The following is a 17,812-nucleotide window of genomic DNA, read 5'->3' on the forward strand; positions in this document are numbered from 1 at the left end:
CCCTGGGTTCGATTCCTCAGCACCACATAAGCAAAAAGAAAAAAGCCGGAAGTGGCGCTGTGGCTCAAATGGTAGAGCGCTAGCCTTGTGCTGAAGAGCTGAGGGTCAGCGCCCAGGCCCAGAGTTCAGGCCCCACGACCGGACCCAAAAAAAAAAAAAAAAAAAAAAGTCTCTCCTATCTTCCAATCAAATGAAAGAAAGGTGTGAGATTTTTCACCAGCTTTCAAAACAGGGCCATACCTCACCCAACAGTAGCAACTCTTCTCATAAACATAGGAAAGGTCACCAAGTTTCTGATAACAAGACCTGAACTGCCAGGCCCGAGAACTGGACAAATACCCAATCTTAGTTTGATGAATAAGATCTTATATTACTCGATCTACTATTAAGCTTCAATACTACTTACACAGGTTTCATCTACCTGTATAAAGCTACCCACTGGTAGCTTCCCCTTGGCCAGAGACCTGTGGCAAGTAGCCACTCTCTGGGTATCAACTCTCTTTCCAGCTGGCAAGTTTTTGTTCATTTAGAAGCACTGTGAGAGACAGCACCAAGTGGGCTCCACATATAAAGAATGCCACTGAGCAAATACAAGACGAAATGGGTTTCTCACCACACGTTAATGGACATGGTTATCCCTGTTTTATAAATAAGGAAATGGGCAGACAAGTCAGTGGACTGGCCCAAGGACTCACAGTTTCTGTGTAGCCAACTCTTCTGGCTACAGCTCAGTACCTGAGAGCTGTTCCTGAGACCTCGTCACCAGGCTGTGGGTTTGAGCATGGCTACACATTACAACTACTGGTAGTATTAACAACTGTAACACTTGGTACACAGCTTACACCAATTGGACCAAACCTGGGAGTGGGGCGGGCCTGTGGGTCCTAGCAAGGGGTTACTGGTGCCATGGCAATGTTGTCCTGCAGCTGGCCTATTTGATGGAGTTGCCTCTCTGTGATTCATGCTGTCTCGGATGGGCGCCTTCTCTCTGAAATGTAAGCCTTGGAGTTCTAAATGTTGACAAAACGGGCTGTCTACTTCTGCTTCATCTCTCCTCAGCCACTGGCTTGCCACGATCTAAGAAACACTGAGGAGTTTTGCCCTGCAACTTCACCAGGACCCAACAATGCCATCTGGTTCCACATATTCACGGTGACAACAGAGATAAAGCACTACCGTTACTGACTCTAATCGTGTTCAGCGGAAAACTGAAATGAGAGACTAGCCAAAGGCAAACAACAACCTGAAATAAAGGTGGAGATAGTAAAGATTAATGTGGAAGCCAAAAAACTCATTAGAAGCCCAAAAGTGGTTAGTCATCGTGTTTGTACAAGAAAGCTTTATTACTGGGGGGAGAGGAAGAAAGAAGAGAGAAAAGAGAGAGAGAGGGAGAGAGAGAGGAAGGGAGGGAGGGGGAGAGAGAGAAAGAGAGAGAGAGAAAGAGAGAGATGGGGGTGGAGGGGTGCGGCTCTTCATCCCCCAGGGAATACACCAATGACTAAGACAATAACAATTCAGTGCCAAGAGCAAAGCCCTGCGCCATTAACTCCCCTATACCAGCTTATCCAGCACCCAGGCTGCCCCAGGACAGGGAAGGCTTCTTTCTGAGGAATGATTAATGACAATTTGATTGGTCATGAAATTCATTTTATTACCTATGACATACTATATATAGGTCATTATTTATAAAATCTCTTTTGGCAGCCCAATCCAATCAATCAAGAAAATAAAAAAGAAGGAATGAAGAAAAGAAGAAGATGAGGGAAAGAAGGAGGAAGACAAGGAGGGAGGAGGGAAGAGAAGGAGAAAGAAGGAAAAGGAGAGAGAATGAAGGAAGGGAAGGTGGGAAGGAAGACAAGTTATTGTGATCTTCAGTTTTCTACATATTTACAATGAGGTCCAGGGGCTGGGAATGTGGCTTAGTGGTAGAGTGCTACTCTTGAGAAAAGAAACTCAGGGACAGTGCCCAGGCCCTAAGTTCAAGCACCAGGACTGGCAAAAAGGGGAAAACAAACAAAAAACCATGAGGTCCAACTCTAAATTTTTGTGATCCCGTAAAAGCACCCATCAGAAAAAGAAAAGGCATCAACCATTAGATTTCTGCCCTTTCATATATCCAATTTCTCCCCTTGGGCATATTAATCTAAAGATCCATTTGATGGTTTTTTTTTTTTCATTTGAAAACAGAACCATTAGATCTTCATCATCTTTTAGAACAGTACTTTATCACTCCTGAAGTTTTCATATTCATTTACAGTCACTGAATTACTAGAATGCCAAAGTATAAGAGAGAAGGTAAAGTTAATGAACACTTATTCATTCAGTACAAATGCCTACCCTCATCCAAAAGAGCTTGGCTTAGTTTCTTCTCCCTGTGCTAGTGACTTTTATGAGGGCAGGTATGTGTTTGGCCAGTGACATAATTCCCTTGCAAGTACAAAGGGTGAGCTGTCTTTCTCTGTGGCTCAGTAAAACAAGGTGCTCCAGGTGATGGGTTATTTGGTTTTCTCTGAGAACCCCAGAGAAAACCTTCAGGATTTGCTTTTGTTGGAAAGCAGCCTGATAATGTTTACATCAAAACCCAAGTCAAAGCTTTTCCCCTGATTGGTAAAGCATAAAAAACATACAGCCCCAATTTGCTCACAAAATAAATTTGAAAATAAAAGCCACAGTTAGTTTACCACTACAATAAAGAACATTGAGAAAGAGGGCTTAGATTGTCTCCATTAATAAACTCCTATACTTTAAGCAATCAAATCCATCATGCCAATTAAGTGTAAAAACTGTCTTTCAGGGCTGGAAGGTGGCTCAGTGGTAGAGCGCTTGCCTTGCATGCATGAGGCCCTAGGTTCGATTCCTCAGCACCACATAAGCAAAAAGAAAAACGGTGGAAGTGGTGCTGTGGCTCAAGTGGTACAGCACTATAGCATTGAGCTGAAGAGCTGAGGGACAGCACCCAGGCCCAGAGTTCAGACCCCACGACCGGACCCCCCCCCCAAAAAAAAAAGTCTTTCAAACTACTAAGGATAAAAACTGGGCTGAGAAGGTGGCTCAGTGGTAGAGCACTTGCCTTGCATGCATGAGGCCCTGCGTTCAATTCCTCAGCACCACATAAGCATAAGAAAAAAAAAACAAACCGGTAGTGGCGCTGTGGCTCAAGTGGTAGAACGTTAACCTTGAGCTGAAGAGCTGAGGGACAGCGCCCAGACCCAGAGTTCAGGCCCCACAACAGACAAGAAAAGAAAATGAAAAAAAAAGAAAAAAGAAAAAAAAATGACAAATCAAGAAGTCCAAATGGTGTGTGGGTATGCATCTGTGCTCCCAGAATTTAGGAGGCTGAGGTAGGAGAATCCTAAGGTCCAGGCCATGCTAGGTTACAGAAGAGACCTCATCTCCAATCACCAACAGATAAAATCCTCCAAACAAAACCAAACAACCCAGAAGTACGTGTCACATACTTCTAATACATGCTTTAAGTTACTTTCTGGAAGAAATCAAACATTCTCACAAAGAACAATTGAAAGCCTGAAATGCAACGTGACTGAAGCCCTAACAGGCCCCGTGGTGTGGCAGGGAGCTATGGTGTAGGTAATTACAATATCCAACAAGCAGATGGAGAGACAGGGTGCCAGCGCTACAGACCCAGCCAACTGCCCGTCCTGCTGGACAGCTTTGAAGAAATGATTAATAATGACTCAATGTGTTCAACGATCTTTCTTTGTGTTGAAAAAGGAATCTGTCCTGAGTGTTAGCAAAAAGATAAGCATGGGTGCCAATGTCTTGAGAAGAGAATGATGAGCCCAAGATTGTCCTGTGTCAATTTACTGAATCTAACCATACGACAAGCTCTATCAAGTTTTCATCCACAAACCCTTTCCACAACTCTACAGAAATCTCAACAACCCCTTGCAGGTCAATATCAAATATTGAATATGGAGGGAAAGAGCCAGTGTCCAACAGAGTCAAGCCAAGACCCACATGTAACTCTACAAAGTTTTGCTCGTATTTGATTCTATCTGGGCTCATCCACTTAGAAAACACATGCTGATTAATATGAGCTTCTATGGAGTCTCAAGGGATTTAGAAAAGAGAAACAAGAAGAAAAAAATATCTGGTTTCAACCTATCCAGACTTTGGTGGGGGAGACCGACACACACACACACACACACACACACACACACACACACACACACACACACACACACACACACACACACACACACACACACACACACACACACACACGCATATATACATATACATGCATACATGCATATATATATATATATATATATACATAAGTGCATGTACATAGATGTATCTGTATATATTAAAAAATAATTTCTCCATCTAGTTAATAAATTATCCACAGAGCTGGGGTTGGGGAAGAAATGGCTGTAGAAAGGTCAGTCAGGACATGAAACACATGACTAAAGCTCAGGTGTGCCAAGTGTGCCAAAGTGTCGAGTCTGCTACCTGGCTAGAGGAGCAATCAGGCACTGGGCTCTTCGTCTACTGAACATTTCCTGAGAGTTCCTGGCCATTCCACAGAGACAGTTAGTACCTAGGAATGTGGAGATAAATGTGGATTTTCAGGCTCTACCACCAGAGGCTCTAAGGTAATAGCTTTGGGGGAGAACTTAGAAATGAGAAATCTTAACACAACATTCCAGCAGTTTTAATACCCACAGGTCACAGTCTGAGAAGACTATAATTTTCCTTTCCTTTCCCTACTCCTTTCTTTTTTGCAGTGCTGAAGATCGAACCCAGGGCCTAGTGCATGCTAGGCAAGCATTCTACCGCTGAGCTATTCTCTCAGTCCAACAATATCTGAAGCCAGTCACCAGGTAATAGCTAGCCCTGTAACTACATGTATAGTCACATGTATTGGACACTTTCTGTGTCCAGTACCTTCACCTGCAAAATAGGCTCTGGCTGCATTGCATATGCAGTTCACTCATGACGGTTTGAAACATGGCTATATATGGTATGAAGGAGGAAAAGAAAAGAAGAAAAATTCAACTTTTAACCTGGTCATTCAGAGCTAGTGTCCTAACCAATCAAATTATACCTGCAATTGTGCCGCATGATGGCAAGCGCAGTTTATGGGGAACAGAGATGGCTTCTATTTTTGGTCATTATCTCAGCCCCCCCAAACAAAAGCAAGACCCTGTCTGAAAAACAACAATAGTAAGAACCCTAAAGCAAAAATGAACTGGGGGCATAGCTCTACACTTGCTGAATTAAGCACAAAACCTACTTCCAATAGCTCCACCAAAAAAAAAAAAAAAAAAAAAAAGAAAGAAAAGGAAAGAAAGAAAACACTGTCAAAACCAAGTACTTCTGAGTGAGGAAACTTGTTAGACACGATGAAAAATCAGATGCCTATTTGTTGTACTTAGAATTATACTTCAAAGCACGTAATTCCATGAGTACAGACTTAAGAGATTTTGAAACCATATCTATAATTGACATTATTTTTTCCTACTGAAAAAAATTATCTTGAATTATAAATGTTATAAAGCATTTGGATATACTGTACTATTTAAAACAAAAAACAAACTTGCCCTTCTCATAAATGCTAATATTCTAGGGTAGGCTTTTTATTTTAATTAGGTTGGTTCTAAGGACAAGTAAGATAATAGAGATAAAGCATCTACTTATGGCATCTAAATTAGTTATTAGATACAATTTTAGAAGAAAATCCATAGTTAGTTCTCTCTTCTATCAGAGGAAGCCTGTTAAATGATATTCTTACATAAATGTTTGAAAGCTGTAAAGTTTCCAGAACAGAGAACATGTCTCTTTCAATACTGATGGCTTTCTTCCTGTTTGGTCCTTCCTCAATTTACTGTGATGGCTGAAATATTCAACCCCCTCTATTATTTAGGCTGTATAGATCAGAGCTGGTGGGTCTGATTTTTTTTTTCCCCTCCTCTACCTTTTTTGGTTTTAATGAGACTGGTTCTAGAAAGAGCACTACATCGAATTCCAGTCAAAGCAAACAGACCACGCCTGAGGAAATTAGTATTTTAAAACATTCTGTACAAGGTTCAGTCACTACTTTTGTATCTTGACTCATTTTTTCTTTCCCTCTTCACCATTCCCTAGGAAAAGACCAGAGTCATTGGAATAGCCTGAAAACTTGGCAGCTCTAGAAGGTAATTATTCTCCGTTTTGGACTTGACCCAACACAGGAAACAATAAAAGACTTCCGGAAGCTTTCCAAGCCCAGCTGTCGCTGATGCTACTTCTGGGTCAGCAGAAATACTAGTGTGCACCTGTCACCAATGTCACAGCAGGGCACTGGCATTCCCTCTGCCTGATTCGTTACAAAACCACATCTACATTTTTTAGGGGAAGAAACAGTCATTGAACACTTCTGGTGAAGGAGGCGATAATTCCTTTTTTAGCCAACTCTAACTTTCTAGCTGGTTTTCAGCACAATCTAATCAAAGGGAAAAAAAAGAAAAACTTCTAATCAGCCAGGTGCTGGTGGCTCACATCTGTAATCCTAGGATACTTAGAAGGTTGAGATCTGAGGATCATGGTTCAAAGCCAGCCCAGGTAACAAAGGCTATGAAACTCTTATCTCCAATAAACCACCAGAAAACTGGAAGTGGCGCTGTGGCTCAAAGTGGTACAGTGCTAGCTTCGAGCAAAAGAGCTCAGGGACAGTGCCTAGGCCCTGAGTTCAAGCCCTCATAACCACCACCAACAACAACAACAATGAAACAAACCCTTCTAATCAAGGAATTTCTGGTAGCTTTTGTTGAAATGATAGCTTTTGTGGGAAAGATAAAGGAGACCGATGGAAGGAATGACATTGATCAAAATGCATTGTACTCGTGATCTGAGAAGAAGAAGAGGAAGAGAAAGAGGAGGAGGAGGAGGAGAAAAAGGAAGATTGCTTCTTTTATTGTCAATAATCAGAGCCAGTTTAATTTTCCTTTTCTTTTTTCAGGTTCTTGCACCTTGCAAGAAAGGTTACAAATACCTGATTATATAGTGTTGAAGAATGTCTGGCATTATAAACCCACTTTGGACTGATAGACCATTTCAGTACCAGGTCAAGGAGCCCAGAGTGAAGAAGGGGTGGTCGGGCTGAGGTGAGGCTGACTTTCTCACTAGAAGCATGCGGGTTCTTCAAGTTTCTACTCAAAGGTTCTTGTGGAAACATGAGCAGAGTTTATTTTCAACAGACAGGACACTCATTAAAGTGTTATAGTTTATATACTGTATGAAAATTAAAATAACAGTGAATTCTAAAGAGATGCCTGTGGTCCCTGAAACAGGATGAATTACTTGGACACAGTAATGATTTAAAGTGGAGACTACAGTAAGTTCACTAGAACTTTTGCAATAATTTTTTTCCCTTTAAAAATACAATCTGTGTGTGTGTGTGTAGTATACACTGGCCATACTGGGATTTGAACTCAGGTCACTGAACTTGCTAGGCTTGTGCTGTACGACTTGAACCATGTCACCAGCCCTATTTTTGCTGGCTATTTTTGAGACAGTTCTCCAGAATTTCTGCGCCCCAGGTGGCCTTGAATTATAAACCTCCCACTGTCAGCCTCCTGAGTACTACAGGTGTGAACCAACCAGCATTGGCCTCGTATTTTTATTCAGGTTATTCACTTCTTTCTCCCTCTTGCAGGACTTTGAGAAGTACTTCAGGTGATATTCATATTTTAGGATAAAATGTACAACTGGAAGTTCAGATCTCTTCTCATAAACAAGTATTGTGACAATGGCTTATGGAAACATGTATTTAAGGGAATATACTTAGGTACAGAATGACTGTCACAGGCAGTTTCAGAAAGGTGAATCAAGGTCAAACTTCTCAATTTCCTAATTGAAATTCACTTTTGAGAAATCCTATGCTTGCTGGGAGGTACAGGCAGAAAATACAGCCCGGTGCGGGTGGCACATGCCTGTAATCCTAGCTATTCAAGAGGCTGAGATCTGAGGATTGCTGTTCAAAGACAACCTGGGCAGGAAAGTCCATTGAGACTCTTGTCTCCAATAAACCACCAGAAAACTGGAAGTGAAACTATGGCTCAAAGTGGTAGAGCACTTGCCTTGAGGGAAAGCGTTCATGGATATGGCCCAGGCCCTGAGTTCAAGGCCCACGACCACCAACGATTAGGAAGGAAGGAAGGAAGGAAGGAAGGAAGGAAGGGAGGGAGGGAGGGAGGGAGGGAGGGAGGGAGGGAGGGAGGGAGGGAGGGAGGGGAGGAGAGGGAGGGGAGGAGGGAGGGCAGGCAAAAGAAAAGAAAATGGAGGGAGGGAGGGATGGAGGGAGGGGAGGGGGGAGGGGAGGGAGGAGAGGAGAGGAGGGAGGGCAGGCAAAAGAAAAGAAAATGGAAATATACTAGCTGTTGTTGGATTACAGAGATGCTCAATGAAAGCCACTGAAGAGAGAGATGATTTCTCTCCCTCCTGGGCAGCTTAATGGTTTTCAGTGTCACTGTCCTGTCAGGACAGCAAGTCAGAGATGTCCCTCTGCAGTCTTACCTAAGGTATGTGAATGTGAAAGAAGCAATATCGAATGTAAGGCACAAAAGAAGGTAGACAAAGGATAATAAAATACTTATAGACTAGGTACCTGTTGTTCATGTCTGTAATCCTAGCTTCTCAGGAGGCTGAGATTTGAGGATCTGGGTTTGAAGGCAGCTCAGGCAAAAAAATGTGTGAGATTCTTATATCCAATTAACTAGCAAAAAAGAAAAAAAGTGAAGCTGTGGCTCCATTAGCCTTGAGCAAAATCTTAAAGCATCCTCCTTGTGCAAAAGAGCCAAGCAAGAGTAAGAGGCTCTGAGTTCAAGCCCCAGTACTGTCACAAAACAAAAATAAGACAATTATAGGTCAGGCAAAAATGCTAGGAAACAGAAAGTGTTTTCCTTTATTTATTTAATGACTTCACATTGTTTATTCAATGAGTTTAAGGACCTTTGTCTTTATGAAGAATTTTTAAAAAACACATCACTGATATCAAATCACACATTAGGGAACACTCAGGTATGATTGCTTTACTCCTAAGCGTGACAGAAAAATGGGTTTGGTTTCCTGAGGTAGCAAGAACCAGTTTGATAAGGTCAGATGAACGCTCCAGGTCCAAGGCTGCATATTCACGATTGGGCAGAAACATCTAGAGTTTAAACTATATTCCTTCTATAATATACTTCTATTTTATATATGTTCCTCTCAGTTTTTCTTCCTGAACTCTGCATCCTTAATCCTGACAGTTACTTACTTGTTGGCTAATCTGATCAAACTAGTATAAAGATGTAAACTAAATGATCTCAGAGACCCAAGTACTAGCCTCTTGCATAAGAGACTTTTAAATAATGGTAATTAATGTCCTCTAGTCATAAGTGACTTTACAAACTGAATGGAAAACTTTTGATTCAATTTTGGATTAATACAAATACCAAGAGTCAATTAGCAATCATTCTTTACTGCGTTAGTCACTGTATCCCATGGTTAGATTGATGAGGCTCACCCACAACTCAGGATAAAACACACTCACAATACAAAACAAAGCTACTCGTCTGTCTACTATTGCACCAGTAGAAATGAAATAAAAGGATTAAAAGAAAACCACTGCTTTTTGCACAGTTAGGAAATCACAGCATTGTACCCTGAATCAATCATTTTAATTAGACAGATGTGTTCTAGGTCTCAGGATCTGAAAACAGTAGGAACTTTCTCAGCTAACAATGAATCCAACAAGCATTGTCTGAGTATCACAGACTCTGGCAAGCCTAACTATGGAGTTGCAAAGTGAGACTCGGCTTGCTCATGCCTAAAATCATAGCTACTCAGGAGGCTGAGATCTAAAAATTATGTTTCAAAGCCTGTCCAGGCAGGAGAGTCTGTGGGATTGTTATCACCATTTAATCACCAAAAAGCTGGAAGTGGAGATGTGGCTCAAGTAGTAAAGTACCTTGAGCAAAAAAGTTTAGAGACGAAGAAGAAGAGGAGGAGGAGGAAGAGAAGGAGGAGGGGGAGGGGGAGGAAGACACAAGAGCCAACAGCTTATACCAATTACAACTTGCATTTTTTTGTTTTGTGAACAAATACTAGGAAATGAGTTCCAAAAAGAGCTACCACCTACCAATTAAGCAAATCCAATTACCAACAATATCTGCTGCTTGCAAAGGAAACAAATAGGGCTTCTTACAACATATGCAAAGCCCTGAAAGATCACTACCTCACCAGCCATAGGTAAGCAAGTACTAGCTGGAGCTTTTGGTTGAAACATGGAACATAAACATGGAAAACCTTCATCAAAGAGCTGCCAATGCCTTCAACTGAGATCAGGAGAAGCCTGCAAGAATTGTTTCCTACGGGAAAAGCACTGGATTTAGGAGGAAGATTTTTAGTTAGTCTAAACAGCAGGTAACTACAGTCTGATGACCAATGTTTCCGTTTCAGATCTGGATTCCAGTTCTTTCTACAGTCTGTCCTTTGCAGCCAGACCTCGAGAACACCTGGACTATTTGGAGAAGGAAGGCTGCTCTCAATGTTTCTGTTCATTCTCTGTTTCATAACAGGAATCTCCGAACTAGAAACATCTCACAGTCGTTTATGCTCTTCATTTTAATATTTTCTTCTGCAGTCTGCAACTGTGGATCCTTCTGGTTAGTCATGGCTGCCAGCCTTACCTGACTACAGATTATGCAATTAGCCATTTCCCAGAATTTATAGTCTTTAGGCCTCATGGATTCTTTAAGAATTTAAAACCTTGTACCCTTGCGCGCTCTCTCTCTCTCTCTCTCTCTCTCTCTCTCTCTCTCACACACACACACACACACACACACACACACACACACACACACACACACACACCTGCCAAACAAGAAAGATTCTTTTAAGGATTTAGGAGGTCACCCTTGAAGTTTCGGAGCACTGTAATCCCTAACTCAATCTTAATTCAAAACAATCCTTTAAAAAGAAAATACTGCAGGTGTTATTCTAAGTAAACACTACATTTACTACACAATCTCTGCTAAAATATACATGCTATTTTCCAAATTAGCTTTCAGGAGGCTGTAGTATATAGCCAGTTACTTCAATGCTAATTCATTTTGGCCAGAGGAGTTAAAGCATCTTACCTGTCTCCAACTCCCAACTTGTTTTAACCACTATAACACAAAGGTATTAACTGCATTACAGAGAAGGTAAATTATGGTTAAAGGATCTCATGATTAACATTAAATTGTTAGAAGGATGTGCACCAAAATATTAACAGTAAATACCCCTCATTATGAATTTCAAGACAGCTTTTTGTTTCCAGCAAGGAGTTAGTTGGTGACTCCCATCTGTAATCCTAGCTACTCAGGAGACTGAGATTTGTGGATTCCCACTAGAAGATAGCCTAGGCAGACAAATCTGAGAACTCTTATCTCTAATTAACCACCAAAAAGCTGGAAGTAGAGCTGTGACTCAAGTGGTAGAGCATTGGCCTTAAGCAAATAAAGTTAAAAAAAGACTGCCTGGATCCTGAGTTCAAGCCCCAGGACCAGCACCAAACAAACAAGAAGAAACACAAAAAAGGGCTATAAAATAATTGTTAGTTTCCTTCATTTTCCCTCATTAATTTTTAGAAGAGCAATACTTATTAACACCTGCTTGGGCTAGAGAACAACACAGAAACCACACACAAAAGCCTTAGCGTTGCTGGAGCTTAGAGTTCACTCGTAAATATAAGGTAGGAACTAAATGCATAAGGAACTAGAAGATGCTAAGTGCTAAGAGTGAAGAAGGCTGTAATCTCAGCTACTCCCCTCCTAGGAGTCTGGTGATCAGGAGGATTGAGGTTTGAGGACAGTTTGGGCAAGAAGCTCTTGTTACTCCATCTCAATTCATTAAAAAAAAAAACACAAAAAACCTGGGTGCAGTTACATTGCTATCATCTCAGCACACAGGAAGCATAAAAAGCATGCTGTCCAGGCTGTCCTGGGACAAAAAGGAAGAATATATACATACATACATACACATACATGCATACATACATACATACATACATACATGAACAAAAAGTAAGAACCAGCCAGACACCAGTAGCCCACTGTCATCCCAGCTACTCAGGATGCTGAGATCTGAGTTTTAAGATTCAAAGCCAACCTGAGGAAGGCAAATTCAGTGAAACTTACCTCCAATTAACCACCAGAAAACTGTGGTAGCAGTGCTAGCCTTGAGCAAAAGAGTTAAGGACAATAACCAGGCACCAAGTCCTGGCCCCATGACCAACTAAAAAAAGAAAAAGAAAGAACGAACGAAAGAAAAGAGAAAAAGAAAATGTGCTTTGGTGTCATGACCTGATCTGAACAACCAGTGTTTCACATCACCTCCTGGTTATGTTGTTCTCAATCTCCACTATTTTATGCCTTAACAAATACATGTTTCAGTAATTTAGTCTTAAGAAAGAAAATCTGATTCTGCAAAGAAAACTGTCAATCTTGAAAAAAGATGGAATTACTTCCTATGTTTTGAATAAGATAACATCTCATAGGTGTGTGTGTGTGTGTGTGTGTGTGTGTGTGTGTGTGTGTGTGTGTGTGTGTGTGTGTGTGTGTGTGTGTGTGTGTGTGTGTGTGTGTGTGTGTGTGTGTGTGTGTGTGTGTGTGTGTGTACATATGTACTAAGGCTTGAATTCAGAGTCTGGGCACTGTCCCTAAGCTTTTTATGCTCCAGGCTGCCACTTTACCACTTGAACTACAGCTCTATTCCTGGCTTCTTACTGGTTAATGGAGATAAAAAGTCTCACTGACTTTCCTGTCTCAGCAGGGTTTGAACCAGATTTCTGCCTTCTGAGGAGCTAGCATTATAGGTGTGAGCCACAGGTACCTGACTATTATTATTATTACTATAATTATTATTATTACTGCCACCACTACTACTACTACTTCTAAAGCTGGTTTCTACGTATTATCCTCCCTTCTCCATTTGGAGAAATGACTCATCTAATCTGGACAGGGGCGATTCAACATGCCAGGTTAGCTGTCGGCACCAAAACGAAAAACGATGAATAAACGCACCAAAATTCCATGTATCTCAACACCACTGACACATATAAAAATACAAATCTGTAAGTTCTTAATGTTTAAGCAAAAACCTTGTAGGGAATCAGTTAAAATACAAGAAGCTGGTAAATAAGGTTGACTTAGCTATAACAATAACCACATATACTTCATGGATGATGGTGGCAAGTTTTCTTCTTACAGGAAATCTCAGCAAGTATTAACCTTCAATGTAATCAGCCTTCTAGATCTAACCAAACAGAAGTACAAGGTACAGAAGAATACAATGAACAAAAATCCAGGAGGGGAAACTATTGGTGAACATGACCTGGTTTCAACTAAGGCTGGATTATAAAAAAGAAGATAAGGGGAAGGCAGAGAAAGAGAGAGAATCTTCTTTCTTTAATTGGTTGAAATAAATCTATCAATGTAAATATGCAGTTCTTATTTCAATCCAGGATTTTAAAAATAAACCGTAAAAAAAAATAACCCACCATTATGAGCCAATTAGGAAAATCTGAAAACTTCACAAGCAAGAGTAACTTAGGTGAGATCATGACCCTGTGTTCCTCTCTTTTAAAAGATTAAAAGAGCGTCTTATCTTTCACTTTCTGTGCCATTTCAGTGGGAATTACTTCAGTCCCAATTATTTCCAGATCAGTAGAAGAGAAAGGGGAAAGTTAGGTGAGTAGATTGCTGATAATCCTGAAGCAGGATCATCCATGTGGGAGTCAATTTCCTTGCTTCGATGTTCAAGTTTACAGAATGATAAAGACTCAGGGGTTATGGGAAAGGTGGTAAGATACTAAAAGGTCTCATTAGAATGGATCATTGTCCAGTCAAGTAGCAGAACACATTATATGGAGTATACTTGTTAACTTTAAGTGTAAAGAAACAGAAATGAATCTTTATATAACAGAGAATCCTAGCCTGACACACACTGACAGGTCTAATGACAGAGTTAAGTCACAAGGGCCTCTGACCTTGTGTATGACAAAATGCACTGACCTAGACAGTCCATTCAGGCTGGATGCTGGATGCTAGCTACTTACAGGGCTGAAATCTGAGAATCTCAGTCTGAAGCCAGACAGACAGAGAAGAAAATCTATGAGACTCTTATCTTCAATTCAGCTGCAAAAAAGTCAGAAATGGGGATGTGGCTAAAGCGGTAGAGTACCAGCCTTAAGTGAATAAGCTGAATGAGGGCACAGGACCCTGAGTTCAAGCCCCAGTGGTGATGCATTAAAACAAAAAAAAAGTGGCAAGTAAAAGAAGCCATCAGATAGAGGGATTCAACACAACACAGCTGTGAAAATCCTAGGAGTCTGAAAGAAAAATTGCTTCATCCTCTTAGTAAGAATTAAGTGGTTAACAAGGTTTTTAATGATACCAGGAACAGTAGAGCAGTTCTGTACTCTACAAATACGAGAAATATCAATGGATAACCGAAAACACTACTATGAATCTTTTAGTGTTTTCATAAATTTGCTTGTTTTGACAAACAAATCACAAATAGAGCAGGGGCCTTTATTAGAACTGTAGGTAAATTCTGGCACCTGCCTAGACACTGACTGTCTTGTGATGGCTACATCACCACATATTTACAGGGCTGGGCAAGACTCCTTGGAACTTCTTAAAGTACCTGCATGCTGCCTGATGAGATAACCCTGGAGGAACCAGACCCGATCCTAATGGCTTTCAAACTGAGTTGTGCCAGGAGCAAAGAACTAGCTGCGGGTACATACGCCCACCTGGGGGTCTGCTTAGGAAATCAGGATGGAGAGTGTTTGATGGGATGCAAAGCCAAAGCATTGGCAGGGTCAATTCTTGACCCTTCCAGGTGTCTGGACAACTGTCTTACCGCCCCCTTTGGATTAAAGGACTAGCCATGGCATTTGAACATTGCTCTCCAATGGATTTTAGACATTTCCTCCTGTGTCTCTCCACTGAGCCCTCCCCTTTATATTCATACAACAAAAATAATAGAAATCATGCATGCGTCTCATCCTATCAGGTGTGTGGGATTACTGCGGGTTTAATCTGGACGGGATGAGACAAGACCTGAGGATTCTCAGAGCACAGTAAGGTTGTCGTGCAAACGTGGCCGTATGAAGGCTTCCTGTTTGGACGTGGATTTATTTCCGTCAAAATGGAGACGCAAAAATGAGATGCTCAGGTATTGCCTCCTTTCAGCAAATGAGAGGAAATGGATGTTTTTTTTTTTCTTTTTTAATTTAGTGAGGAAAAACTTACCTGAAGACAGCGAGGGTCAGAGACCAGAGCACTAATGGCTTTCTCAGTTCAAACTTTGCCCGTTTGTTCATTAGGTGCCGACCACCAAATATAAAGGCAGCATACAGTGCAGAAAACAGGAATGATTTCTTCCTAGTAACAAAAAACAAAAAACAAAAAACAAAACAAAAAAAAAGCAATCTGCTTTATTCACTTTTATTCATCAGGAAACATCGACATTCACATAAGTCTCCCTCTTTGCCAGCACTGGATGTGGACCTACATCATGGAGACTTAGGATACTTGGAGGCAGAGGTGAGGAAGATAATGGTTGAAGGTTAAGCCAGGAGACCCCCCATCTCAACCAACAAGTAGGGCACAAGGGATCACATCTGAAATTCCAGCTACACAGGAAGCTAGCTGTAGCTAGGAGGATTGGGATTGTCTGAGGCCCTAGCTGAAAAATAACGAAAGCCAAAAGGACTTAGAGGGGTAAGTAGCTCATAGGGTAGAGGATGTGCCTCGTAATGAGCACAAGGTCCTGCTACCACCAAAAGCAAAATAAAACAGAAATGCCCAGGTCCCTAAGGACATGTTAGTTTGTTACTATGTCAAGTAAAGAGAATAGTAGTATTTGCAGTGCCAGACCTACATACCAATGGGCTTCTGTAGAACTCGTATTTGATAAAGTACAATAGAAGTCTGATAATAAATATGTGAACATACATTACAAGACAGTCATTTTTCCTACTGAATTAGGCCAACGGAAAAAGTATTGAACAATAAGTCACAAATCATAACATCAAAAGAAAAAAATGTATATGTGCTGGTACCCTTGAACTTGGCCTATTTACTTGTGGCTCTACCACCTGAGCCACATCTCCAGTCCAGCCTTTTATTGGTTAATTGGAGCTAAGAGTCTCAAGGGCTTTTGTGCCCGAATGGGCTTTGAACTTTGATCTTGGAGGTCTCAGCCTCCTGGGTAGCTAGGATTATAATAAGGAGAGCCACTGGTACCTGACTCAAAAGCAAAACAAGATAATTTAAAAGGTGTTATTGATAAGATGCTTATTTCACTAGGTGCTAGGCAAGTATTGCTGACTCACAGCAGTCTTTTTATTTCCAGGAACATTTTTTTTTTTTTTAGTAGGTCATGGGGCTTGCACTCAGTGTCTAGAAGGCTAGTACTTTACCACTTTGAGCCACAGCACCATTTTTGGGTTTCTGCTAGTTAACGGCAGATTATGACTTAAGACTTTCTTGCCCAGGCTGGCTTTAAACCATGATCCTCAGATCTTAGCTTCCTGAGTAGGATTACAGGCATGGGCCACTGGCATCTGGCTGCAAATTTCTTACTTAAACAAGTGCATGTGACCAACTTGACCAGCACTGTCTTGCAGGACAATGCACAAATGCTGAATAATTACTTGCAATATAACTATGCAAATTTATAGCAAACGCCTCTCTGAGCACACAAGGCCCAAGGCCTAGCACAAAGTTGGTCCTTAGTGTGTGTCTGTCAAACAAACAGGGTCTTGTACTGTTAAAGTTTCTGCAGGAGAAAATGGTGGCAATTCTGTGACAGTAGGTGCTCAGAAAGTTAAGTAAATTAAGTAAACTTAAGTAAAAAGTATAAATATATATTCTATATTTTAACATATGCATACATACAAAACTCCTGTATAAGTGATGACACACTAGAAAACAAAAGGCAATGAAGTTATTGTCGACAATGGTATATGAAATCATATAGAATTGCCTTTTACTAACTCATAAAGGTGTTGAGTGGCTCCAATCCCAGAGTTCTGACTCACTGAGCAATTCCTGGGTAGAAATCTGACTGAAAGACTTGGTCTTAATTCTCCCAGTCACCTCACCTTGTAAAGCAAAGGTGATCTTGATTTTATGAAGAAACCAGCTTAGAGGTTAAGGAGCCCTAGATAAGCCTGTGCAGAACTTTCAGGAGAAATGTGGGGGAAGGGAGGTAGCCGGGCTTGTTGTCTGCTCAGGATTCCTTCATGCCTTCTACTGAATTCCATGTCTGCATAACTGAACAGGGCCTCATTCAACTGTGAAGAGAACAAGACTCTCCCCGCCCCCTTCACCCTTCAGCTGTCACAGCAGTCAAATCCTCTTCACTGTGAACAGTTCTTATCATTACTTATCACAGCTTCTCTTATTCAATGTAATTCAGATCTGGGTTATGGCTATAGTCATTATAATACTTGCAAAATTATGGGCCAACTAAATGAAATAGTAGACATTCCTCACATTCTAGCCACCAAGGGGGAAATGGACCCCAAGAATCAAGTGAGGAATAAAAATCTTTCCTGTGATTTTTCCCCCTGTACTTTTCTTAAGAAACTTCCCAGCAAAGCCTCTTCATCGTTCCATTTTTTTTTACTTTTTCTATTCTAAAAATGCTGTACAGAGGGGTTACAGTTACATGAGCAAGGTAATGAGTACATTTCCTATTGAGTATTGTTGCCTCCTCCTTTGTTTTCCCCTTCCCACTTCCACAACTACCACCACCCCTCACACGGAAGTAG

At 41.1% G+C, this 17,812-nt stretch overlaps 1 protein-coding gene across 5 annotated transcripts in view; it reads right to left on the bottom strand.

Moving 5' to 3' along the window:
- The window catches only part of Elovl6 (ELOVL fatty acid elongase 6), a 101,694-nt gene that overhangs the window by 14,264 nt on the left and 69,618 nt on the right, over positions 1-17,812 (bottom strand). For 4 of the 5 annotated variants that reach the window (XM_070022459.1, XM_070022460.1, XM_070022458.1 and 1 more), the window contains exon 3: positions 15,285-15,416. The exons of the other annotated variant lie outside the window; for it this stretch is intronic. In XM_070022459.1, the coding sequence (XP_069878560.1) occupies positions 15,285-15,416 (132 nt within the window). The remainder of the gene's footprint in view (positions 1-15,284; positions 15,417-17,812) is intronic. 5 annotated transcript variants of the gene reach the window in all.

The sequence above is a fragment of the Dipodomys merriami genome, unplaced genomic scaffold, assembly GCF_024711535.1.
Source record: "Dipodomys merriami isolate MVZ:Mamm:240054 unplaced genomic scaffold, mDipMer1.0.p SCAF_15, whole genome shotgun sequence".
In the NCBI taxonomy this organism is placed as follows: Eukaryota; Metazoa; Chordata; class Mammalia; order Rodentia; family Heteromyidae; genus Dipodomys; species Dipodomys merriami.